A 26354-nucleotide genomic window follows, 5' to 3' on the forward strand; every position below is an offset into this window, starting at 1 on the left:
AAATTGTGAGAAAGTATAAAATAATTGATGGGATGTGTGTGTTGTAATTTTGACAGATGTCTTTCTGTAGATACCCACTTCCTCATTCATTATCTCATTTACCTCATTCTTTTCATACTACAACTATATCACTCTCATACTTCTGTATATATTTTGAAGTGGAATTAGTTGGGAAGCTACTGGTGTTTTTCCTGCAAGTCTTAAATCTAATTTTACTTTTCTGAGCAGACAAAAATCTCTTCAGGGGCACCCTTCTCCTTCCTTTGCTACATCTCCTCAGAGGGCATGTAGGGCACCCGAGCAGATTTGGTTTAGGAAGAGGGGAGAGGCAAATAACGCCGCTTTACTTCCTATACTCCATGCTGCTCTTTCCTTTCCACAGGGTATTAGAGTATTTTCAAGGGACAGTGATAAAGCGCAGAAGATAGGCACACTCTGTGGGTGGAGTCTTGTACTTCTTTTAAGGTGTGCCCCAAGTCCCTAAGTGACTCATTTGTCACTAAAGCAAGTGTAACAGCTCATTCCTCATGTTTCTTTGCAGATCAGCAGATTTATTTTCAACTCTCCAGTGCTGTTTGAGTAGACAAGGATCTCTTGAAGGACCTAGGAGGATTTTGCAAAACATGGAATTGGGCTGGTTTAGGTTCTGGGTTTTGGCCAGTTGTCTTCATTGCATGAGAACTCTAGTGCTCTATGCCATGTCAAGAAAGGGGGATTAAAATTAATGCCAGTAAGGCAGAGACAATGCATTGCTTGGTCAGTTAGGGAAGAAAAACAATAGAACTGCCTTTTTACTTCCCTGTGGGAAGCAGAAGGCCTATAAAATTGTAAAGAGTTGGGAGGGGGCATTCAGAGGCTAGGCTTGTAAAACAACTTTTGTTCAAAGCAGCAACCTGAGGTCCTTGTTTGGTACCTTTTAAATATGCTCTCCTGGGCTTCCCTGGTGGCGCAGTGGTTGAGAGTCCCCCTGCCGATGCAAGGGACACGGGTTCGTGCCCCGGTCCGGGAAGATCCCACATGCCGCGGAGCGGCTGGGCCAGTGAGCCATGGCCGCTGAGCCTGCGCGTCCGGAGCCTCTGCTCCGCGACGGGAGAGGCCACAACAGTGAGAGGCCCGCGTACCGCAATAAATAAATAAATAAATAAATAAATATGCTCTCCTGTGTACGAGAGTTTAGGAGTAAGTCTGACTGACTCCCATAATCAGCTCTCCATGAATTCATCTTTTCACTCAGTACCCTACTACACTGTGCTGTGTTCTTCACTCCAACTTTTCATCTATTTTTCCTGGTTGAGTTTCTCTGGCACTGGAAGAATTGGTCTGTACCTCCCTTGCCCCCAGTGAATTAGTAGATATTGCTGCCAGAAATCTGATTGGAGAGCTGTTAAGAATCCATTAAAATTCAAATTGCCATAGTCTGACCTCAGTTATCTACTTTTCACAGATAGCAAATTCATGTGATTATAGTTACAGGGTCTCTCATTTCACCTGGGCAGAATTCCCTGAGTATTAGTTATATAATTTGTGAAAGTACTTCTGTGGTCTGTATTAAAGTACCTTAGCCCATGTGCTCTCTTTCTTTGCAGACGAACAGGAGGCATTGAACTCAATCATGAAGGATCTGGTGGCCCTCCAGATGAGCCGACGTCCCCGGGTGCCTGGATATGAGACCATGAAGAACAAAGAAACGGGTCACCCAAATAGGCAGGTGTGTGCGGCCATGGCTGTTAACTGAATTTGTTGGGGAGGGGTTTTCAGGTGGGAAATATGTGAGAAGCCAATGATACTCTGATACAGGCTTGAGTGCTATTGGTCCCTTCCCTTAAGTCTGTTAAATGGTAAGTGATATGTACTAACCAGGTGTGCGTTGTGATCTGGAGTCCCAATGCCTTGTGCATCTCACCTTGTAAATACTGTTTCATCTGTGGAGAGTAAGAATAATTTCTTCACTAATTATGGGGACAGTATTCATATACTTTTTCCTTTACTGATCATTTGGCAAATATTTTATCCAGATTCACGATCCCTAACTCAGAAACTTTTTAGCTATCTTACAGTATATACTCAGAAAAAATTAATTAATTTTAGTATTGGTTTATTTAAAATGTAATTAGGAAGGGAAATTTATTTAATAAAACATCATATATATTCTGAAAGTAACAATGAGTGATTTTGTTATTGTTCTTTACAGTTGTTTCCCCCCATTAACTCAGGTAGTTGAGAGTGCCTCTTTTATTGAGAGTTGTGTGCTTCTTTAGGAAAACAGCTTCTATTTTGTTAACATTTAAAGTTGTGCGCTGTTGAGAACCTTCTTCTTGCCTCCAGTGTCACTGACCTCCCTGTTGCCTAGGCCCTTTGGCCCACAGAGAGGAGTGAGTGACGGGGAGCTTTCCTTCCTGGTGGGTATCAGATGGCTGAGTTTGGTGTGTTTGATGATATCCTTCCTTGTGGTTCTCTTCGTTATCAGCTAATCTTCTCTCTCCTCATTTGCACCTTGTCTGCCAATTCTTCAGAAGTGCTCTTGGTTCCTGGAGAAAGTATAAGGGGCTAGAACTTTTTCAGTCTGAGGTTGGCTAGATATAGCCTCCCAGAGTATTTACTGCCTTTAGGAAAACTAGGGACCCGAAGTCCTTTTGTTTCAGTTATAACATAAGGAATAGTTTAGAAAGCTGCTTTTATTTTTTGTGTGTACCTTACAGAACTAGGGGAACAACAGAATAGGGCCCATTCTTGTACTGTCTTCATACATTATTCTAATTGTGTGGGTTCTCACTTGCTGTAACTCACTTCTATTCAAAGCTGCTTTTGGAAGGAGCATTTTACCAGAAGTGAATCCCCTCCCCCAGGCTTGAGCCTAATGACCTCACTTTCCTTCCTGTCTTCCTATGTAGAGTGTGCTTGTTAACGCTGCTCCAGTCAGCTGATCTTTCTCCAAATGGGACTATTAGCGTGGATGTCAGTTAGTAGGTGAAAAGGGGAAGCTTTCTTGAGTTGGAAGACCTAAATGGACACTGCAGAGAAGAGGAGGGGTGGAGTAGTCTCTGATCATTCCTTGAAGGGAGATTACCTTTTAGGAATCCTGTTTAGGCCTAAAAGCTATTATAGGAAAAATCCTGATCTTTTACCATGCCTGCTGCTGTGTTATTGGGGTGAAGGCAGTGGTTATGAAGGTAGAAGCCTGTGAAAAGGATTGACTAGTATAGAGGAAATAATCTTAACAAGCGGTACTAGCTCTTTGGACCCACGGTTTACTTGAATATCGTCAAACTTTTTCTGTTGCATGAAGGATACAAATTATTAACCTCAGTTTTTTTGCTTTTAAAGAAAAAACACAACAGCAGCAGCTCAGCCCTTCTGAACAGCCCCACAGTAACTACAAGCTCATGTGCAGGGGCCAGTGAGAAAAAGAAATTTTTGGTAAGGAACAAAATTACCCGTTAAAGCTAAAATGTGCTTTTAAATCTACTAGTGCTGGAAGAGTGTGGAATTCATTTCCTGGACAAATTGTTTTAGTGGATTTGCAGGGAGCACTGGTTACTCATTACCTGTGTGCTGTCACCATTTCTCACAACAGTATTATTCATAAGCAACCTCTATCAACGCTGTCCAGTAAACTTCTGTGATGATATAAATGTTCTATATTTGTACTGACCAGTGTAGTGGAGGAACTGAATTTAAAATTTTATTTAATTTTAATTAATTTAAATTTAAATAGCTACATATGGCTAATGGCTATTGTCTTGGATAGCACAACTTTATATATTATAAAAGGGACTATTGATTTGTTGGGCAAGAGATTAAGTACATGCTTAGAGATGTGCACATCTCCTTGGTACATTCGTTCCACCACACAGGTCATGAGTTTCTATGCATTGTGATAAGCCCATCAGTGGGAATCCCAGCTAAGAGTCTATTCCGGGGGCATGGGGATCTGGGGGGAATATGAAGCTTGGGACTAGCATGGCTGTTTAGAAATTGAAGCTCAAAGTTTTATGCTAATATTGGGTAAAAGGGCAATGAAAACCTCAAAATAGCTTCCCCCTTAATAAAGTCAAGGTTGTAGAATGGTCTCTCCTGGGAAGTATAGCAGATGTTCAGCTTCTGACCAGGAGAAATAGTCTTCAGCAAAATCGTGAAAGCAGGAGAGAGAGAGGCTCAGTGATTGCATTTCCAAGGAAGGATGGGGTGAGATGGGGATGGTGGGAACATTTAGGGGGAGAAGTGTTTACAGCTCAATGTAATGAAAAGAGCCCAGCCTGAGTCTTGAGATGTTAATAATCTGTTAACATAGGACTTTACAGTTTACACAGTGAATTCCCTTTTTAAAAATTCTTGTTTTTGTTTGCTTGGGCCTAGGATAGGATTAAACAGTTTTCTCCAGTAGCAATTCTTCTGTCAGAAGGTCCATGCTTAGGAGGAGAGAGGACTGAAAGATCAAAACCTAATTTAAATGGCTAAGAGATGCCAAATTGGTCTAAGAAATGTCAAATTGGGCTGAAGATTCAAATTGCAGAGTCCCAGTTGAAAGTACCCGAGTGTTTTGGCCACCAGGAAAGGTGGTTTGTTCAGGGATGGAATGATGTTGGCAGAGGCAAGCAGCGCCTCAGAGTGAGAATGGCAGTGCTGAGATTGGCATAGCCTCATGGGGCTCAAACTTGGCACAGCAAGGAATGCCACAGGAGCTGGGGGTTCACTGACAGAATCGTTTGGGGGCTGAGGCCTGGAAGAACGGGAAATCATAATTTAATACCTCTGCTTGGCAAGACTTCAGATATCCTCTTCCCTGAGTAAACAAGCTAGGCAATTAATTGAAAAAGAGAATACATTTGAGAAAAACTAAGCATTCTGAGCAGCTACGGAAGTACAGGGGTATGAGGTGCTTGGTTATTCAACTATTGTGCTAAGAGTTAGGATCTGTGCTCTCTGTATTCTCCCACCTGGACATTAGGTCCCTGGAAGCCTACAGCCAGTTAGAGCTGGCTGTATGTTCTTGGACATGTGGATGGTTTTATAGGCCATGAAGGGCAGACCCTTTAGCAGTCATCAACTAACAGTGCTTTATCAACAGGTGCTATTTCTCGGTGAGGGTGACAGCTTAGTGTAGTGAAAGGAACACTGGCCCAGAAGTCATTGAGTTGTTAATAATCCATTAACATGGGATTTTACAGTTTGGAGAGTGCTTCCAACAACAACAGTTAACAGCAATAACAACAACTATAAGCTAAACTATAAGCATGTTTATAATACTTTAAAGTTTACAAAGTGCTTATGCAAAGATATTAAGTAGAGCCAGGAAGCAAACCCAGATCTTCTGACTCCCGGTCACAGTAATTTTACCACGTGTAAGTCTGATAACCTTTTTAAACCTCAGTTTTTCCATCTGAAAATACAGGCATAGTGTCTACCTCTGAAAGTTGTTGTAAGGTCATAGACAGAATACAAAAGATTTTATACATTGTAAAACAAGGTACGGGTGTAAAGTGGTAGTGACTACATCACTTCTGTTAATGTTTGGGCATTGTGGGTATGAGCGCTAGTGAAAGCGTCTAACCAGAAGTATGCAGATTGTCATGGAACTGAAAGGTTTAAGGTTTTCTACCTTTGTTGGATTGACGTTACTATATATCAGATGGTCCTTTGCAGACTTATGAAGCTAACCTGATATATGAAAGTCCCAGTAGAAGAAAAAATAGAATCCTTTTTACCATGGATTCCTGTTTCCCTTGAATCTTATCATGGTGGTAGGTAGAGGCTTGAACAGAGCCCAGGGTCTGGGTCTGACCCTCCAGATGTTCACTAGTGGGTGCTTAAGAATGGAAAAGTTGCTTTCTTCATAGCAGGCGCTAGAAGGGCAGGCTCTTGGCTATCAGTTACAGAGGAGGAGAATTCTAGGAGCTGTTCCTCCGCAGGGTCAGTGATTGAGCAGACTGTCTTTTGCTTTTACTGTGATAGACCTGACTCTTCAGGACTTCCTTTCTCTTTCATGGGTTGTTGATAAGATAGGCTGGCTAGTTTGAAAATAAAACATAATACAATATACAAGCCTCATATTCTATTTTGTAAGAAGCTTCCTTTTTTGTGTGTAATAGTTTATTAACTAGCAGTAAATAACTAATACACTATTTCATCATTGATTTATTCAGATACTCACTGAGCCCCTGCTGCATGCCAGGCACAATGCTGGGACTGGAGATATAGAAAGAATTAGGGCAGGGAAGAAGGTTACTTTATAATCACCTCTTCCACTGATCTCTTAGGACTTTCCTGAGTCACACAAATAAAATTATTTTTGTTGCTCTTTTCTTCTCATTTATTTACTTTCTTTGGCAAAGTAGGGACTCCAGTGCCAGAGATGTGGGAGCCAAAGGTATATGGCAACTACAGGGAGGGGGAGCACTGCAGTGTCAGAGAGAGGGCACCGGAGACACGGGCTGGCCGGGGCCTCTGCCAGGTCAGAGGTTCACAAGCCTTTGTTTAATAAAGGTTTTTTTGAATTCTTGGGAGTCTTCTTGGGTTACATATCCAGTTGTTGAGTTCAAACTTTGAGAAGGTCATGTCTGCTTAAGTTTGGTGTCGTTGGTTACTCCTGTTGCCCCCTTAGTTCCCAAATCTGTAGCTCAGCCTGGAGGCCTGCACTGTCCTTCTCCTGGGCATGGCTCTCACTCTTCCTTTCACCAAATTAGCTCTGGTGGGCAGGGGACTTGAACCTGCCTAGATCTGAATTTTTGTACTGGCACTTCTTTCTCAGCAGCTGTGGCACCTCTCCATTCAGTTCAACATGGGCCTATACTCAACCTTCTTAGACAAAGAAATATAAGTTATATTCCCTGTATCCTAGGAATCATGCAGTCTTATGAGAAATGAGAAATATGTAAAAAAAAAAAAAAAGAAAGAAACTAAGGTACTATGTGACTATGCCTAAATATATGGTACAGATACTGAGAGCCACAGGAGGCCAGGAAAGTAAAAGATGAACTTGGGCCGAAGGAGTTATGGAGTCATTTCTGGAGGAGGTGGCACTGGAACCAGGCAGTGAAGGATGTATAAGAGTTTATTTAGGTGGAAAGGAGGAAGTATGGCACTCCAGGTTGGGAAGCTGAATTATTAAAGACCTAGGGGAAGGGATGTATATGGCATATTTCAGGAAATAGGGTGGGCATTGATCTGGCTGGAGAGAGGGTTCCCTTTGAGAACAAACAGTGAGATGATTAGGTAAACTCAGTGAGCTTCAATTCCAGAGGGCTTTGAATGACAGTAAAGAACTTAGACTTTATTCCATAGGTCATGGGTATCACTGATTACTTTTTGAACAAAGAAGGGATGTGATGAAAGCGGTGGTTAAGATGAGTGAAACTGTGGAGGAATGTAGAATGTGCTGGAAGGGGGGAGCTGAGAAGTACAGAGGCTGCTTCAGGAATTCAGGAGGGGAAAGGGGCTCCGAGAGCGACAACTGAGAGAATGGGAAGCAGAGTCTCATACTGGAGTCCCCGGAGGGGAGAATTGGAACTTGCTGTCTGGCTGTGAGAAAAGGAAAAGAAGGAAAGAATCAAGCAGAACTCAGAGGTTTGAGCCTGTAGCCAGTATTAGAGATGGCAACACTGAGAAGGGGGACTAGTTCGGGAGGGTAGTTGATGCAGACACACATGGCTGGGTTGAGTTTGCGACTGCAGTGAAATACTCTGAGAGGTATGTGTGTATATTGCTTTTGCAGGTACACAATCCCTTATCTGCAACTCTAAAATCCAAAGAGTACTGCAAACTAAAAGGTGTTTTTAAAAATTTATTTCTCTATTTTTAAATTTAGAGCAAATTCATTTGGCAACAAAACTTGGCCTGAATGGACACAGGGCTATTTACAGTCTTTATTTACTTGACTAACTGTGAATATTCATACTTTTCAATACAAAAACTAGCTTTTGCTCTTAACAGGTAAACCCTAAATCTTAGTGACTGTACAGATATGGCCAGCACAGGGAAGGGGGGACAGTGTTCCCCACAGTCACTTAAGGACCCTGATTGAAGGTGACTCCATTGACCTGGCACATGTGGCTGCCAGGGAAGAGAGTGTAGAACTCAACTTTGTTCCCAGCTGCTGGTCAGAAGTAGTTACAAAATCCCAAACTAACTTCAGGAGAGGCTAAGCAGCGCAGAGGGGTGCACGGAATGCCTGTGAGCGTTCTGCTCTGCCATGGAGTGCTGCCCAGACACCTTCCCCCTGGAGGGGCATCACTTAACATACAGAACACATACCACTACCTCTCTAAATCCAAAAGTGCTTTCTGAGACACTTTCGGCCCCAAGGGTTTTGGCTAAAGGATAAAGGACCTGTATTACCATTTTTTGAGCACTTATGATGTGTCAGGAACTTTTCTCATATCTTTATCCGGTTATTTCATTTAATTATTTTGATAACTCCATGAGATAGATACTGTCACTATTTTCACTTTTCAGATGAGGAAACTGAGTCACAGAGAGATTAGTTCAAGGTTACAACAAGGAGGTTACAGAGCCAGGATTTGAAGCCAGACAGTTTGACTCTAGTGCTGCATTCCTAACAATGACTTATCTGCCTTATATCTGTGGCAGACAGATGAGGTTTCGCTTGAGAAATTGGGGCTGGACATAGAGATTTGGGAATCTTCTATTTATAGGTTGCCTGATTTTTTCATTCCTGCCGAGGAGAAGACGTGAGAAGAGGGAGAGAAATCCAGAGGCCAAAAGTCCAAACATTGAGGCACAGTTACATGTTGAGGGAGGGGTGTGAGAAGGCATGGGGAAGAGGAACCAGCAAAAAAGCAGAAGTGGTTAGAGTGGTGGCAGGTTCCCTGGCTTGGGATAGAGTCACAGAGGCAAGAGGAGAGAACCTCATGACAGAGGACGCTGCTACCAGTGCGAAATGCCTCAGAGGGGCAAGGAGGATGGTGGGCAGGAAGGAGTTGAATCTAGTTAGCTTTATCTGAACTTTCTTATCCATGGCTTATTCTAATCAGCCTGACAGGAGTCACTCAGATTTAGGAACTTGGCAGATTTGGGCACACCATGTGGTACATGGAAGCCAGTCATGGGCCTGCATCCTGCTCTGGAAAGGCTGTAGCCACATCAGACAAGGGATTCAGAAGGCTAGGCATCTTTGTTTACACTGCTTACTAATCACAGGCTAGGTTAGTCTTGAGTGGGAGTGATTTGTGGTTTGAGGCAAAAGTTTAATTCCCTTTCTCACTAAATTCAAGTAGAATAGTGTTTGGATTGTGGCCCATCATGAAATAAATTTAGTTCCTTCAGTCCCACAAAGGGACAGAGGGGATTCCTTCATAGGTGCATCTAAATATAATGTCCCAGTTTAGAATGAGAGCTATTGTTATGTGTTTTTATGTTATGTGTTTTTTATTACTATAAAAAATTAGATAAAAATCAACAGAGGAATAAATTTTTTTTATAATCAACAGGAAAAAAGGGAAATCTGAATAAACTATAGGCTTTATTTAGCACATCAATATTGTTTAATTAGTTGTAACAAAAAGAAATGTACCATACTTATGTTACTGATAGGGGAAACTGGGGGTGGAGTGGGGAGAAGGGTATATGGACACTCTGCTCTATCTGCTCAGTTTTTCTGTAACTCTAAAGCTGTTCTAAAAATAGAATCGATTAATAAAATATAATAATAATGAGTGCTACACCAAGGTGTGCTGGGCTGTGAGCAGGAGGAGGTGAAAGGAGTGGTAACCCAGCTGCAGGGACAGACAGGGCTGCAAACTGCGGTGAGCACTTGGGATACTCCAGAGCTAGTTGTGGAACCAGACAGCATGGGAAGCTGGAGACAGCATGTCAGATGCGGCAGCGTGTTGCAGGCACTGTGCTTCGGCAGACCTTGCCACGGGAACTGCTTAGTAGTTCAGGGGAAGGAGAAAAAGAAGACAGTGAAAACACTGCTGTCACTCATGCAAACCTTGAAGCCCCATGATAACTTCCTCTGCAGCAGTGCCTCACCTTTCTGCTTGTGTGCTCATGTTCATACGTGCATGTGCACACATACACACACAGGTCTCTCTCACCTGGAATGCACACCAGAGGGGGCACACTGCCTTCCCATGCCACCTCCTCTGTCTCCACCTACGCACAGCCTCAGCCAGAGCCTTCCCTACTGGTTCCCCAGGCCCCGTAGCTTCCTGCAGGATCGCTACCCTGGTCTCCTGATGCTGGATCCGTTATTACTCCATCTTCTCCATGAGTTCTGAAAAGGTCTCAAAAGATCCTTTGATAGTTTCCTTCTTTCAGTGCTCCCATTGAAGCCCTGCATCTGTGAGTAAAATAAACCTCCCTTGCCTGTGTGACACTTAAGTTGTAGCATATCTGGGCTTCTTTTAAAGCATTATAATCTTGAGAGAACTTGTTTAACTTCATTGTAAATTAGGTTCTCCTGTAAAGTAGACACAATAATAGTACCTGTTGTGAGGGTTAGTTTAATTGATATATGTAACATGCTTAGAACAAGGCTTAGTATATAGTAAATCCTCAGTAAATGTTCACTATTGTCATATTAGTAATGGGATCAAGTGGCCCATATGTTACATCAAAGGATGAAAGGACTGTATCAGGGCTGTATTTTGAAAAGTTGTCACATTGCAGGCCTGCTCCTCAGGGGAACTTTGCTGTCCACTATTTAGTATGTGAGCTTTTCAGGGTCATGAAGCTCTTTGAGCCTCCATTTCCCTGTCTTTAAAATAGTGAGTTAGAGGCTGTATTCTTATATTTTAATTCATTGACTCTCAAGGTGTGTTCTAGGACCCCTAGGAAGTTCTCAAGAACCTTTCGAGGGTCCATCAGGTCAAATCTATTTTCATAATAGTACTAAGATGTTCCTTGCCCTTTATACCCTCATACTCTTAAGAATGTACAGTAGAGTTTTCCAGAGGCTACACAATACATATTAGCACAGCAGTTCGAAAGCAAAAACTGATATGAGAATCCAGCTGTCTCCTATTAAGCTATGCATTAAGGAGACTGGCATTCTCTCACTTCACTTTTTTAAAGTTTTTTTAATTAAAATGTATTTATGTTAACACATAACGTTTTAAAATTATTTTTAAATGAATAAAATTTAAATTTTCTCAATTTTAATTTCTAACATGGCAAATATCAGTAGATATAATCTACATAAACAAAAGCTTTTTGGGGTCCTCAATTTTTAGAGTGTAAATTAGAAACACCAATCTAGTTCATTTGACTGGAAGGGAATTCTAGCCCCCCAGTCTCTTGGGAAAAGGAAGTCCTGTGTGCACCCACCCTACCTTTCAGCTTTCTCCGTTTTCTGTCATCTTTTCTGTCTGCTCTATGTTCTTCATCTTCAGATACTCTGAAACCCTCTTCTTTCTTCCAAGCCACAGTTTTTTAATTTGTCAATCTCAGTGTAATTTTCATTCATTGACCATGAACTTTCTTACCTCCCCCTCTATTAGTTGTTGGTTTCCTGACTATCTTAGTTTTCTTTTTCCCCCTGTACCTGTTCTTTTCTTCTATAATACTTCTCCCTTTTCCTGTCATTTTTAACTCCTTCAAGTTGTTTGTTTGCCCTTTACAGTATCTCTCGTCCTCCTTGATTTGTTCCTTAACATTCTAACACTCCTCCCTCGTCTTAATTTCTGACACTTACACCCAACTCTATTCTTCAGTCAGTCTGTTTAATAAATATTGTAAGCACAGATATATACTATTACCTTTGCTTATCACTGGAGCTACAGAAACGAGAGAGACGTGATCCCTGTCCTCCTGGAGCTTATAGGGTACACATGATGGTCATTTAGGCTAGAGCTGGGGACAATTATAAGGTATTTGTCCAGAGTGCCACTTTACTCCCACTGAGGGCAGCCTTGAAAGGACTGTGGAAATCATTAGTAGCAGCAGCAACCATTTATTGCATGTCTACTATGTATTAGGTATTTTACTTACATTTTCTCGTTTAGTTCTCATAGCAACTCTGTGAATTAGGTATGTTTAGCCCTACTTTGCAGATGGAAAAACTAAGACTTACAGAGGATAAGTAACTTGGTTGTGGTCGTAGAGCTGGGAAGTATCAGTATTAAGGTTTCTTTTTCTGTCTAGTTACATCAGCCCAGAAGGAATGGTGTGCTGGCCAGGAGGTGGTGATATAGTGGGAGAAACTCCAGAGCCAGTTGTGGAAATAGAGTGTGTGTGAACTTAGAAATGATATGTCAGAGCAGAGCACCTGAGCTGGGGCAGCCACCAAAGGATCTTGTCCCAAGAGCTTTGTTGCCACTGAGGTTAGAACTCATTGAAAGGAATGCCTGTCGGGGTAGAGAAGCTCTAACAGGAGCCATCAGGGATGTCTGCCTAAGGTTGCCAAAGGGCTGCCTGAGGCTTACCTGGGAAGGGCAGGAGTGACACACGCCAGAGAACCCACTAACCTGTCTATCATTTCTTTGGCAGAGTGACGTCAGAATCAAGTTCGAGCACAACGGGGAGAGGCGGTAAGTCTGCCTTCTGATGAGTGGTTGTGTTCATGTATGCTGCATTTCTTAGAAAGCGTTCAGCTTGTGGAAGCCGTTGCCCTGGAGTGATTCCTGTGGGGTCACTGGCTGGGGAATGGGGTTGATAGGGCATAAAGGGGAAAGTTTCACCCTTGGTTTGGCCTACTGATTGAACCTTGTTTCTGGTCTTAAAATTGGAAGCCATTTCAACTGCTAATGTTTTACTCTTCTGCTCTTATTTTGCTACTGTGAGATCCACCATTGTGCTAGGGGAGGAAGTCAGGACCCCAGCTCTACTGAGTCATGGCTTCCAGACACACTGACACTGTGCCAGCCATGGGCATCAGAGGGAGATGAGGATTCTCCTGTTACGTGGTGCCATTCCCATCCCTGGTAGAGTGTCCCTGGTTTTGTCCACATCAGGGGTCAGGTTGGTGAATTGGAAGTTTTTCTTTAAAATGTCTTGGGACCTCCCTGGTGGCGCAGTGGTTAAGAATCCGCCTGCCAGTGCAGAGGACACAGGTTCGAGCCCTGGTCTGGGAAGATCCCACATGCTGCGGAGCAACTAAGCCTGTGCGCCACAACTGCTGAGCCTGTGCTCTAGAGCCTGTGAGCTGCAATTACTGAAGCCTGCGCACCTAGAGCCCGTGCTCTGCAACAAGAGAAGCCACCGCAATGAGAAGCCCGCATGCCACAACGAAGAGAAGCCCTGCTCGCTACAACGAGAGGAAGCCCGTGCGCAGCAATGAAGACCCAACTCAGCGGAAAAAGAAAAAAAAAGTTTAAAATGTCTCTAGGTCATGGGAAGCTACATCAAGTCCCTCAGTTGTGAAAGATTTCAGTTCATTTGAGGACATAGAAAGGGAGTTTTCAGTCTGCATTCTGTATTTTACCTTGTTAGGGAAGTGAAAGTAATGTTACAAAACCCTCGTATCCTTTTCTCCATTGTCAGTATTTAGTTTTTTGTAGAAGTCAGGGTAGAAGTTCTCAGTGGAGAAAAATGACTCCACTGAATTTCTCAAGTTATTTTAAGGAAAACCTTTAAGAAAGCATATAGAACTCTGGTCAGGGGATATTTGAGACCCTGTGTGTGCATGTATGTGGCACAAGCATGCGCACAAGCAAGCTTTTCAGTACCTGTTTTCCCCCTCTTTGCCTTTCTCTCCCATTGATAACTGCCCCGCCCTTTTTCCTTTGCTTTGAGCATTTGGAGGGGCAAAGAGCATACCCATCAGGATAAGATCCACCTACTTTAGGAGTCCCACCAGAGGACCTTAGTGCCTTCAAATGCTCTTGTACTGGTAGTTCTGTACTGCTGGCATCTTTCAGCCCAATTTGAAACTAGCTCCGGAGGAGATCTTTGGCTGCTCTTCTCCCTGAAAAAAATACATTCGGAAGCCTGCAAGGTTGTCAGAGGTTGCCGGATGGAAACCTTGTACAAAGCGTGGTCTGCAGAGCCAGGGTTCTGCTGCCGCCATGCAAATTCTAGGGCTGTTCCAGGGCCAGAGGGAAGAAGGTCTTCTGAGCTCTGTCCCCAGCTGTTTGTCCTATGACCTGCCAGTAGCATGGAACTTAAATTGTCACTTCATTTTTGCTCCTTTTCACACTTCTGACCTGACTGGGTTTTGGAGGGATAGCCAAACTTGGAGCAGCAGAGAGTTTTCAGAAGTATGAAGATAGGAAATCAAAAGCTCAGTTGTGTTGGAGCCTAATTACACAGTACGCTTTCCTGAATTCCTGTTCCCTAAGTGGTATGCAGTTATAGTGAGCGGACTTACACTGAGAAAGTGTATGTGTTTAGTTTCAGAGATGCTGCCAGATCGAAACCACAAATATTTAAGGTGGTCAGGCTTTTGAAGCCCTGAGCGGCAGTGTTGGTATCAAGGTTTTGAAAACTGCATTCTCTTTTTATGGAGCTGTTTTCAGGAGCCATGGCATTTCACTGTTTGTGTACTGTGTGTGGAATTGAAGACATTATAAAGTTGGTGCGGGGAAGCCAAGTTCAAGCTGCTCTGTGCCAGACAGCTCTGGTTTCGTGTATTTCACGTCTTAGGATTTTGTAGAAACTGTTATTGTGGGCTTTCTTTACTTTTTACAGGGAATATGGACAGTATGTACCTAAATGTTGTAGGCCCTTATAGAATAAGGATTTACAGAAAAGAGGAAAGAAGTAGTGACTTTTCCCATTCGTCATTGCCAGCAGTCCATTCTGGTGGGCTGACTTTCCCTTTGCTTTAGAAGGGTGGGCCTCAGACTTCTACCCTTCCTCCCTCTTAGCCTCAGGAGGGCAGAAGAGGACTGTAGATTAGGATCTCCTTCCCTTCATGTCTGAACAGTGGTGGGGATGGTTGTCCTGGGTGTTAGACCCCTCTTTGAAGTACTGGCCTAAAAATGTCTGTTATTCAAGGTGGTAGCAGCAGCTTAGATCTTACCAAACCTGGGAGTGCTGGTTTCTGATCTTGACCAGACTTTTGGGCTGCTTTTGGGGGTTTTGAATGGCTCATCACCAGGCCAAATGCAGGAAAATTTGTCTCTGAGCCTGATGTTTTTCTAACTGTGCTAGAGACGTCTGAGTGATCTCCTGGTATTTTATTCAGAAAGGCTGGCCCCGGGGACTTCCCTGGTGGTGCAGTGGTTAAGAATCTGCCTGCCAAGGCACGGGACATGGGTTCGATCCCTGGTCCAGGAAGATCCCACATGCTGCAGAGCAACTAAGCCTGTGTGCCACAACTACTGAGCCTGCGCTCTAGAGCCTGGGAGCCACAACGGCTGAGCCTGCAAGTCACAACTGCTGAGCCCACATGCCGCAACTACTGAAGCCCGTAGGTCTGGAGCCATGCTCCACAGCAAGAGAAGCCACCGCAATGAGAAGCCTGTGCACCGCAAGGAAGAGTAGCCCCTGCTTGCCACAGCTAGAGAAAGCCCACACGCAGCAACGAAGACCCAACGCAGCCAAAAAAATAAATAAATTTTTAAAATTGATTTAAAAAAAAAAAAGGCTGGCCCCTTTTGAATTAATAGAAAGGTATTCTCTCAAAAGAATCCAGAAAACACTCGTATCTAGATAACCCATATCTAGATCGCACCTAATTATTGCTTGGGACAGTTGATTTGAGGGAAAAATAAGGATTACAACATGGATGGATTTCCTGGTGGATATAAACTAATACATTCAGCAGTATAATTTCCAAAAATGAAAGGTAGTGATGGATAAAGGAAAAGTTATAGAGAAATTATCTTCCTGAGATGTTATGCTTTGTGTGAAGGATAGATTATGATTTATAGTAATATCCTATCAATGTTGTTCAGTAGAAATTTCTGCTGTAATGGAAAGGTTCTACAGTAATCCCTTGGTAGCCGAGGGAATTGGTTCCAGGACCCCCTGTAGATACCAAACTCCTTGGATGGTCAAGTCTCTTATGTAAAATGGTGCAGTCTTTGCATATAACCGATGTACATCTTCGTGTATACTTTAAATCATCTCTAGATTACTTATAATACCTAATACAATGTAAATGCCATGTAAATAGTTGCCAGCATGTGGCAAATTCAAGTTTTGCTTTTTGGAACTCTCTGGAATTTTTTTCAGATATTTTTGATCTGCAGATATGGACCTGTGGATATGGAGGGCCGACTTATAGCTGAGTTCTCCAGTATACTAGGCACTTGCCACATGTATCTAGTGAGCACTTGCAGTGTGGCTAGTGGGACTGAAAGAGCCAATTCTAAAATTTAATTTGAATTTAAATAGCCACATGTGGCTAGTGGCTACCATATTGAACAGCGCAGTTCTAGATGATAACAGCTTTTACAGTGCCCACTGATTTCAGCCAGCCAGATTTCATTAAAATCCAATCGCTTACCTATCAAATTACCTGTGACATTTTTCACAGAACTAGAACAAATAATCCTAAAATTTATGTGGAATCATAAAAGGCTAAGAATTGCCAAAGCAATCCTGAGGAAAAAGAACAAAGCAAGAGGCATACCCCTCCCAGACTTCAGGCAATACTACAAAGCTACAGTAATCAAAACAGTATGGTATTGGCACAAAAACAGACATTTGGATCAATGGAACACACAATAGAGAGCCCAGCAATAAACCCACATTACCTACCATCAATTAATCTTTGACAAAGGAGGCAAGAATATACAATGGAGAAAAGAGAGTCTCTTCAAGTGGTGTTGGGAAAGCTGGACAGCCACGTGTAAATCAATGAAGTTAGAACACACCCTTACACCATACACAAAAATAAACTCAAAATGGCTTGAAGACTTAAATATAAGACATGACACCATAAGACTAGAAGAGAACATAGGCAAAACATTCTCTGACATAAATCATACTGTTTTCTTAGTCTGCCAAGGCAAGAGAAATAAAAGCAAAAATAAACAAATGAGACCTAATCAAACTTACAGGCTTTTGCACAGCAAAGGAAACCATAAACAAAACGAAAAGACATCCTATGGACTGGGAGAAAATATTTGCAAATTGATGCAACTGACAAGGGCTTAATTTCCAAAATATACAAACAGCTCATACAGCTCAATAACAAAGAAACAAACAGCCCAATCGAAAAATGGGCAGAAGACCTAGTTAGACATTTCTCCATAGAAGACATACAGGTTGCCAGCAGGCACATGAAAAGATGCTCAGTGTCGCTAACTGTTAAAGAAGTGCAAATCAAAACTGCAATGAGGTATCACCTCACACTGGTCAGAATGGCCATCATTACAAAGTCTACAAATAACTAATGCTGGAAAGGGTGTGGAGAAAAGGTAACCCTCCTACACTGTCGATGGGAATGTAAATTGGTGCAGCCACTATGGAAAACAGTATGGAGATTCCTCACAAAACTAAAAGTAAAGTTGCCATATGATCCAGCAATCCCACTCCTGGGCATATATCCAGACAAAACTATAATTCAAAAGATACATGCGGGCTTCCCTGGTGGCGCAGTGGTTGAGAGTCCACCTGCCAATGCAGGGGACACGGGTTCGTGCCCCGGTCCAGGAAGATCCCACATGCCGTGAAGCGGCTGGGCCCGTGAGCCATGGCCGCTGAGCCTGTGCGTCCGGAGCCTGTGCTCTGCGACGGGAGAGGCCACAGCAGTGAGAGGCCCGCGTACGGCAAAAAAAAAAAAAAAAAGATACATGCACCCCTATGTTCATAGCAGCACTATTTACAATAGCCTAGAATGGAAACAACCTAAATGTCCATCAACAGATGAATGGATAAAGAGGATGTGATACATATATACAATGGAATACTACTCAGCCATAAAAAAGAACGAAATAATGCAATTTGCAGCAACATGGATGGAACTAAAGATTATCATACTAAGTGAAGTAAGTCAGAAGGAGAAAGACAGGACTTCCCTAGTGGTACAGTGGTTAAGAATCCGCCTGCCAATGCAGGGGACATGGGTTTGAGCTCTGGTCTGGGAAGATCCCACATGCCACAGAGCAACTAAGCCCATGCGCCACAACTACTGAGCCTGCACTCTAGAGCCCGCGAGCCACAACTACTGAGCCCATGTGCCATAACTACTGAAGCCCGCACTCCTGGAGCCCGTGCTCCACAACAAGAGAAGCCACCGTAATGAGAAGCCCGTGCACTGCAAGGAAGAGTAGCCCCTCATCACCGCAACTAGAAGAAGCCCGCATGCGGCAACGAAGCACCCACACAGCCAAAAATAAATAAATAAATAAATAAATAAATAAATAAATTTCTTTTAAAAAAAGAGACAAATACCATATGATATCACTTATATGTGGAATCTAAAATATGACACAAATGAACTTGTCTATGAAACAGAAACAGACTCACAGACATAGAGAACAGACTTGTGGTTGCCAGTGGGGAGGGGGGTGGGGGAGGGATGGATTGGGAGTTTGGGATTAGCAGGTGCAAACTATTATATATAGAATGGATAAACAAGATCCTACTGTATAGCACAGGGAACTATATCCAATATCCTATGATAAACCATAATGGAAAAGAATGTGAAAAATAATGCATGTATATGTATAACTGAATCACTTTGCTATACAGGAGAAATTAATATAACGTTATAAAATCAACTATACTTCAATAAAATAAATTTTTAAAAAAATGGCTTAGATCCCTCTTTCCTGTGGCTTATTGCTTCTTCCTCTGGTTATACCACTTCCCAGTCTGGGGGAGCAGGGAGTGTATGAGAGAACCACACACTTCTTCCTGTCAGTATGGAGGAGGGCAAGAACTATAGAGGCTGATGGCTGAGTGCTGCTAGTCCACCACACACTAGTCAGATTTCATCTAAGTCTAGACATGCTAACAGATTAAGGTGGTTTTAATATACATTTTCCACTATCACATTAAGCATCTTTTCATGTGTTTATTAGCCATTCTTCATATCCTTTGCTTGTGTTTCTATTGGATTGTCTTTTTCTTATTGATTTTTTGCAAGTATTTTCTCCAAGTTTGGTATTTCTTTTTAACTTTTTTTCTTTTTAAAGATGATGTTGGGGGTAGGAGTTTATTAATTAATTTATTTATTTTTGCTGTGTTGGGTCTTTGTTTCTGTGCAAGGGCTTTCTCTAGTTGTGGCAAGCGGGGGCGACTCTTCATTGCGGTGCGCGGGCCTCTCACTATCGCGGCCTCTCTTGTTGCAGAGCACAGGCTCCAGATACACAGGCTAAGTAGTTGTGGCTCACGGGCCTAGTTGCTCCGCGGCATGTGGGATCCTCCCAGACCAGGGCACGAACCCGTGTCCCCTGCATTAGCAGGCAGATTCTCAACCACTGCGCCACCAGGGAAGCCCTCTTTTTAACTTTGTTGATGGTTTATTTTCCCATCAGAAGTTTAAATTTTTGTTGTCAAACTTGTCTTCTTCCTTTTTGTCTTCTCTATTTTATGCAATGCTTAGGAAGACCTTCCCTACTCTAATATTTTTTTCAATCCTGTATTTTCTTTATACATATATATATGTATGTATAAATATATAATATATATGGGTTTCTGATATTCTCTTCTGTTTATCTCTTTGCTTATTTTTTTTAATATTTATTTATTTGGTTGTGTGGGGTCTTAGTTGTGGCAGGCGGGCTCCTTAGTTGTGGCTCATGGGCTCCTTAGTTGCAGCACATGGACTCCTTAGTTGTGGCATGCGAACTCTTAGTTGCGAAAGGCATGTGAGATCTAGTTCCCTGACCAGGGATCGAACCCGGGCCCCCTGCATTGGGAGTGTGGAGTCTTATCCACTGCGCCACCAGGGAAGTCCCTCTTTGCTTATTTTTGTTTTAATTATTTAAGTTTTAGAGTGTTGGGTTGGTCCCATATAAAATTGCCACTTTTATATGCAAAAATGGTTGACTACCTCCAGTATCATATAGTTAAACCTAATGCATTAATTAAAGCTTTTTATTAAAAACATTTCAAGCACACACAAAAATAGAATATGATACTCAACCCCCAAGGACCTGTCACCCAGCTTCAACATTATCAACATTTTGCCAACCTTGTTTCATCTATCCCCACTTGTAAATTTTGCTGTGACATTTAATGACAAATCACTTTAAGAACTCTTTGAACATGTTCTTACTCTACCATCTATTTATAGAAATTGTTCTTTGAACTGACCTAGAGAGTCTCTCTAGAAGAGCATCAATATCAACACTACTTACATGCACACGTGTGTCACTGGTTAAGAAAAAACTGATCAGGCATATAACCAACTCAAGGGGAATTCCTGTGACTATGGCAGGAAATGTCAGTTCTGAGGATAATCAGCATTGAGATTACTGTGGCATCTCGAAAATGAACAATGGAAGAGACCTTTCAAGTCCTGGAGTTGAGTTGTGTATAGGAGTTAAGACCATGTTTTCAGGACTGCTGCTCCAATCCCCAGGTTTTCTTCCTAACAGGAATATTTGAAGCATAGTTTTTAAATCCAGGTATCCTCCTATGATACTGCACTGTCACTGACCGAAAGAGCTGAGATGAAGTGGAAGAACAATGGCTGAGATTGAGTACTGCTCATAGGTACTATTGACAAACCTGAGAGATGCTCAGAAGAAGGGTGAAAAGATAAAGGTAGATGTGAGAGAAGAAAAAAATACAGAGAAAGGCAAGCTGCATGAAAAATAAAAAGAGAATTCTATGTTGAAAAGAAAAGGAAGATAACACTCAGGAGCCATAGCTTCTAAACCCTGCATTTAAAATGTACAGTTAACCATGATTTCTATTCCTTTTCAGAATTATAGCATTCAGCCGGCCTGTAAGATACGAAGATGTGGAGCACAAGGTGACGACAGTGTTTGGGCAGCCTCTTGATCTACATTACGTGAACAATGAGGTACGAAAGATGGATGGTGTGCGGGCAAGGGAGGCCCCAGCTGCCTACCTTTTTTCTCTCTGTTTAACTGAGGATTTCCTAGTTTGTTCCTTTAATGTCATCTTCAGGTTTTCATTTTCTGGAGCCTCTTTTCTTAATTCCAGTAATTCTGCGATTTCTCTTTTTTATTACATGGGAGGTTACATTGCTATGTCCATTCCCTCTGCCCATTGAATGCTGGTAGCTCTAATACTCCATGGTGGAATCAGGTATGGGATTAGGGTCAGGGCTTATATTGTCTCCTTTACATTTTGTAGGTTATCTTTTTCCTTCCAGCACAGCCTTAGTAGCAGAGGGTTCAGTAGGGCTGGGGAGGTGTGGAAAACTGGTGGGTAGATCCTCTGTTGACAGGCATAAATGCTGGATTCTTCTCTCAGAGTTTAACTTCTGATTGTAGCTGGTTCCAAACGTTAGCACCTACTCTAATGATTTCTTTAACTCTTAGTCCTCCTAACCCCGCCCAACAGCCATTTTATTTATTCATACTTTGAACATCACCCAGGAAGGAATTCTTTTGAATGTCAGTTACTTGGCTGCTTTCCCAGCTCCAAGGAACGTACTAGAGGCTGCAGTCTGCTTAGGCTGGTGCTTTGCATTAGTCTGAAAGGCACTGTGTTTGTGCCCAGTAAGGAGCCTGCACCTTGAGGGAACTGAGTTGGGGGGCAAGACAGGAAAGCTGGGCAACCTCATGGCTCTTTGAGAGTCAGGTCCTTACTTTGTAGTTTTTCTTTTTTATTAAATTTATTTATTTTAATTTATTTATTTTTGGCTGGGTTGGGTCTTAGTATTTGTGTGGTCTTTCTCTAATTTCGGTGAGCAGGGGCTACTCTTCGTTGCGGTGCGTGGTCTTGTCATTGCAGTGGCTTCTCTTGTTGCAGAGCATGGGCTCTAGGCACGCGGGCTTCAGTAGTTGTGGCACATGGGCTCAGCAGTTGTGGCTTGCAGGCTCCAGAGCACAGGCTCAGTAGTTGTGGCGCACAGGCTTAGTTGCTCCGTGGCATGTGGGATCTTCCCAGACCAGGGCTTGAACCCATGTCCCCTGCATTGGCAGGCAGATTCTTAACCACTGCGGCATCAGGGAAGTCCCCTTACTTTGTAGTTTTATTTTATTGGTTGAAAAGTTAAGAATTTCCTCTACTTTGGGGCTTAAATCTGTAGGAGATGAGATTTGTTGGCAAAAACTCTGTGGTCCTCTTCATATAAAATGTACAACCACAACTGGATATATGCACTGCCAAATAGCTAACAAAAATAACACCATCTGATTTTTGCTTTTTGGATAAATTTTAGAAATACAACAAATTTGAAAAATAAACCACTAACTCTATAGTTAATAAATAACACAGATGTAAGTATTTTAAAGTATGTAAAGTAACACATTTTAAATACAGGATATGAGAACCGCCCCCAAATACAAATGTCAAATCCATAGAAGTTTAAAAAATTGCAGCTCAAGCATCAGTGACTATATAAGAAAGTGAGGCTAAAGTCAGCTAGCCAATCAGCATTAAAGAAGGTGTTCTTTAGTTAGTAAAGACTTTTCTGGATGATTTAGTACTACTTGTTTCTCTTTCCATTAATATCTCCATTAAGAATTTCACATGTCCCAAAATCCATTTTCAAACTCTTTTGCCAAGGGAATGACTGCCCAGAATGTTGAGCATTTCTTTATTCAAATGTTTATACAGATATTGCTTTTAAAGCCAAATATAAGTAATTGTCATTATTTTTTGAGTCAGTGAAGACTAATTTATTTGAGCATTTATTTTTCATCACTTTGTTTTTTGTTGTTTTTTGTTTTTGTTTTTTGGCCATGCTGCACGGCTCGCAGGATCTCAGTTCCCCGACCAGGGATTGAACCTGGTCCATGGCAGTGAAAGCCTGGAATCCTAACCACTAGGCCACCAGGGAACTCCCATAATTGTTACTATTTTAAATCATTCATGTCTTTCCGTAGTCTGCTAATGTCAGTGACCAAGAATTGACTAATTTATTTACATCTTATTAATTTCAAATGTCTCAACTATTTTTCTTTTCTTTGCCCTCTAAACCCTACCTTGTCAGGATTTGTGAACGACAAATGAAAAAATCTGTTGAGATTTTATTTTATTTATGTTTATATTTTTGTAATAATAGCTTTATTGAGATATAATTCACCTGCCATAGAATTTACTCTTTTATTTTTAAATTTACATTTTAAACTGTATAATTCAGTGGTTTTAGTGTATTCACAGAGTTGTGTAACTAACATCACTACCTGATTCCAAAACTTTTTCATCACCCCAAAGAGAAATCCTGTAGTTCTTAGGAGTCACTTCCCATTCTCCCCACTCCCCAGTCCCTGGCAACCACTTATTTACTTTCTGTCACTCTGGATTTGCCTATTATGAACATTTCATATATATGGAATCACACAATATGTGGCCTTTTGTGTTTGGCTTCTTTCACTAAGCATGTTTTCAAGGCTCATCTGTGTTGTAGCATGTGTCATACTTCATTCCTTTTTATGGCTGAATAATATTCCATTATATGGATATACCACATTTTGTATATCCATTCACCTGTTGATGGACACTAGAGTTGTTTTCACTTTTGGCTATTATAAATAATGCTGCTATGAACATTTGTGTACAAATTTTTATATGAACAAATGTTTTCAATTCTCTAAAATATACCTGAGTGGAATGATGGTTCTTGTAGAAACTCTGTATTTAACTTTTGGAGGAACTGCCCAACTTTTGCATATCAACTGGTACCACTTTACATTTCTACCAGCAATGTACAAGGGTTGCAATTTCTCTACATCATCACCAATACTTGTGATTCTCTCTTTTTTTTTTTCTTTTTTAAAAAAATTATAGCCATCCTAGTAGGTGTGAAGTGGTATCTTATTGTGTTTTTTAATTTTCATTTCCTTAATGACTAATGATGTTGAGTAGCTTTTCATGTGCTTATTAGCCATTTGTTTATTTTCTTTGGACAAATATCTATTCAAATCCTTTGCCCTTTTAAAAAATTGGATTGTTTGTCCTTTTGTTGTTGAATTGTAAGAGTTCTTTATATAGTCTGGATACTAGACCCTTATCATATAGTTGCAAAATTGTAGTTTTTTTTTTTTTTAAGTTAAAACCTACTCCAGTAATTTCTTTATCTTCCCCTGTCTCCACCCACCCCTTCCCCGCCTCCCCCAACACCAGTCCTTATTTATCCCTACTTTGAGTGTTACCCAGGAAGGAATTCTTTTACAATATGATATGATTTGTAAAATTTTCTCCCATTCCATGGGTTGTCTTGAGGTTTTATTTTAAATACTGTTTTTACTATTTGTTTTTTCCTGGCCTGGGGTTTAGAGTTCTCATTTCCTTGTATTCTGAATTGGGAACTGAAGAAATTAATTGGATTTTTGCTGTATGTTTGCCACAAATACATAAGATCTGACTTTTTTAGGTCTTAGGCAAAGCATAGTTTTGCATCTTTTAATACTAAGTACTCATAATATCTTCTGCTTCTAACAGTGAGTGGGGCTTATCTGTACCCTCAAGAACCATCTCTTTAATACTTCAGTGGAATGAAAACAGAGGAAGTAGTTTTTGGTTCTAGTCACTGATTTTTTTTTAACCTTTTATACATTAAGATACTAAACCCTTCTATGCAGTCTAAGTTTGTGTTCTTATTTGAGTAACGTTTTCATCCTCTGCCTGCCCCCTCCTCCTCCTATGCCTTTTCTGCTTATTCTGTTAATGTCAGCACAGGGTAGAATGGGACATGATTCTACTGCTTAATCTGGGAAGAAATATGGGGCCTATAACTGTTTCGGATTTGATGCTTTGGAGTAAAGGGTATTTTTAGAGACGAAGCTTTTCTTAGAAAATATTTTGTGGGGGTGGGATGAATTGGGAGATTGGGATTGACATATATACACTATTGATACTATGTATAAAATAAATAACTAATGAGAACCTACTGTATAGCTCAGGGAACTCTACTCAGTGCTCTGTGGTGACCTAAATGGGAAGGAAATCCAAAAAAGAGGGGATATATGTATACGTATAGCTGTTTCACTTTGCTGTACAGTAGAAACTAACACAATATTGTAAAGCCACTATACTCAAATAAAAATTTTTTAAAAAGCTGAAAATATTTTAAAAAATATTTTTATACAATCAAAAAAAAATAACCTTGAAATAAAGTACTGATATGTGCTACAGCATGGATGAACTCAAAAACGTTAAGCAAAGTGAAGGAAGCTAGATGCAAAAGGCTATGAATTGAATTGAATTGAATATGAATCGTGTGATTTCATTTATATGAAATGTCCAGAAAATGCAAATCTCTAGAGACAGAAAGTAGATTAGTGGTGGCCTGGGGTAAGAGGTAGAAAAGGGGAGTGACTATGAATGGGCACAGGAGATCTTTTTGGAGCAATGGAAATGTTTTGTAATTGAATTGTGGTGATGGTTGCACAACTCTGTAAATTTACCAAAAATCTTTGAATTGTAAACTTAATAAAAAGGAAAAGAAAATATCTCTGTGGTTTCAATTAGATCTTTTAAGACCCCATAGTATCCACTGAAATTGTTTTCCTCCAAATTTATTTTTTTGTTTATTTTGCTTATTTTTGCAAACTAAAGACTTATGTTTTATGTGATTTCCTTTTTCCGTGTCCTGTGTCACAGCTCTCCATCCTTCTGAAGAACCAAGATGATCTTGATAAAGCAATTGATATTTTGGATAGAAGCTCAAGCATGAAAAGCCTTAGGATATTGCTGCTGTCCCAGGACAGAAACCATGTAAGTAGCCCCTGTCATGGCCTGACAGCTGAAGACAAAACTTGCTGTCCTTCAGGAGTCCACCTTGCTTCCTTGACAGAATTTTGTGTTCCTTAGTCACTGCTAAAGCGAGAACGTAGGTGTGGCCCAGCCCACTGGGCCATTTAGCCTTCTGCATTTGATTTTACTGCGAAGCCAGATCATTGGCGTTAAAATTGCAACTGAAGGTGACTTGGCTTGTGGTGTGGGAGGAAGGGAAACATTTTATGATAAAGGAGGAAATTCTTTTTCTCTGTATTTATGTTCTTTCGACTAGATTTGGACCCCAGCAAGAGAGATTTGCTCAGCGTGGGGGAGCTGATTAGTAGAGGCTGTCAAGGATTTGAGACTATCATGCTTTGTAAACCCAACTCCCGCAACTCCTCGGCAACCGTGACTTTCCCTTGGGACACATGTAGGAAACAAACTTTCCCTTCTGTTCAGTGGAAAAAAGGCCATGGGCTAAAGGGCCTCTTGTAATTTACCAGCTTACCAAATGGCAGCAATCTGTGGGGGCCTTCGGAAGTGAGGGATCATCCCTTATGTAGTTTCCTCTCCTAAAGGGTCCCTGGGGGCCTACATTTCACAAGAATGCTTGTAATCTGGGTCTGTCTTCTAATCACTGATGGCTCTACCAGTTTTCTTCAGATGCATGTTCCTGAAGGTTTCTTGGCACTCTT

General features: G+C 41.5%; 1 protein-coding gene across 1 annotated transcript in view; it reads left to right on the forward strand.

The window, feature by feature from the left end:
* Positions 1–1591: 1591 nt before the first annotated feature.
* The window catches only part of MAP3K3 (mitogen-activated protein kinase kinase kinase 3), a 51851-nt gene continuing 27088 nt past the window's right edge, over positions 1592–26354 (forward strand). Inside the window, exons 1-5 of the mRNA XM_007456765.1 lie at positions 1592–1708; positions 3325–3417; positions 12448–12488; positions 20728–20827; positions 25543–25656. Of these exons, the coding sequence (XP_007456827.1) occupies positions 1613–1708; positions 3325–3417; positions 12448–12488; positions 20728–20827; positions 25543–25656 (444 nt within the window). The 5' untranslated portion in view covers positions 1592–1612. The remainder of the gene's footprint in view (positions 1709–3324; positions 3418–12447; positions 12489–20727; positions 20828–25542; positions 25657–26354) is intronic.

This window comes from Lipotes vexillifer, unplaced genomic scaffold, assembly GCF_000442215.2.
Source record: "Lipotes vexillifer unplaced genomic scaffold, Lipotes_vexillifer_v1.1 scaffold299, whole genome shotgun sequence".
Taxonomy (NCBI): domain Eukaryota; kingdom Metazoa; phylum Chordata; class Mammalia; order Artiodactyla; family Lipotidae; genus Lipotes; species Lipotes vexillifer.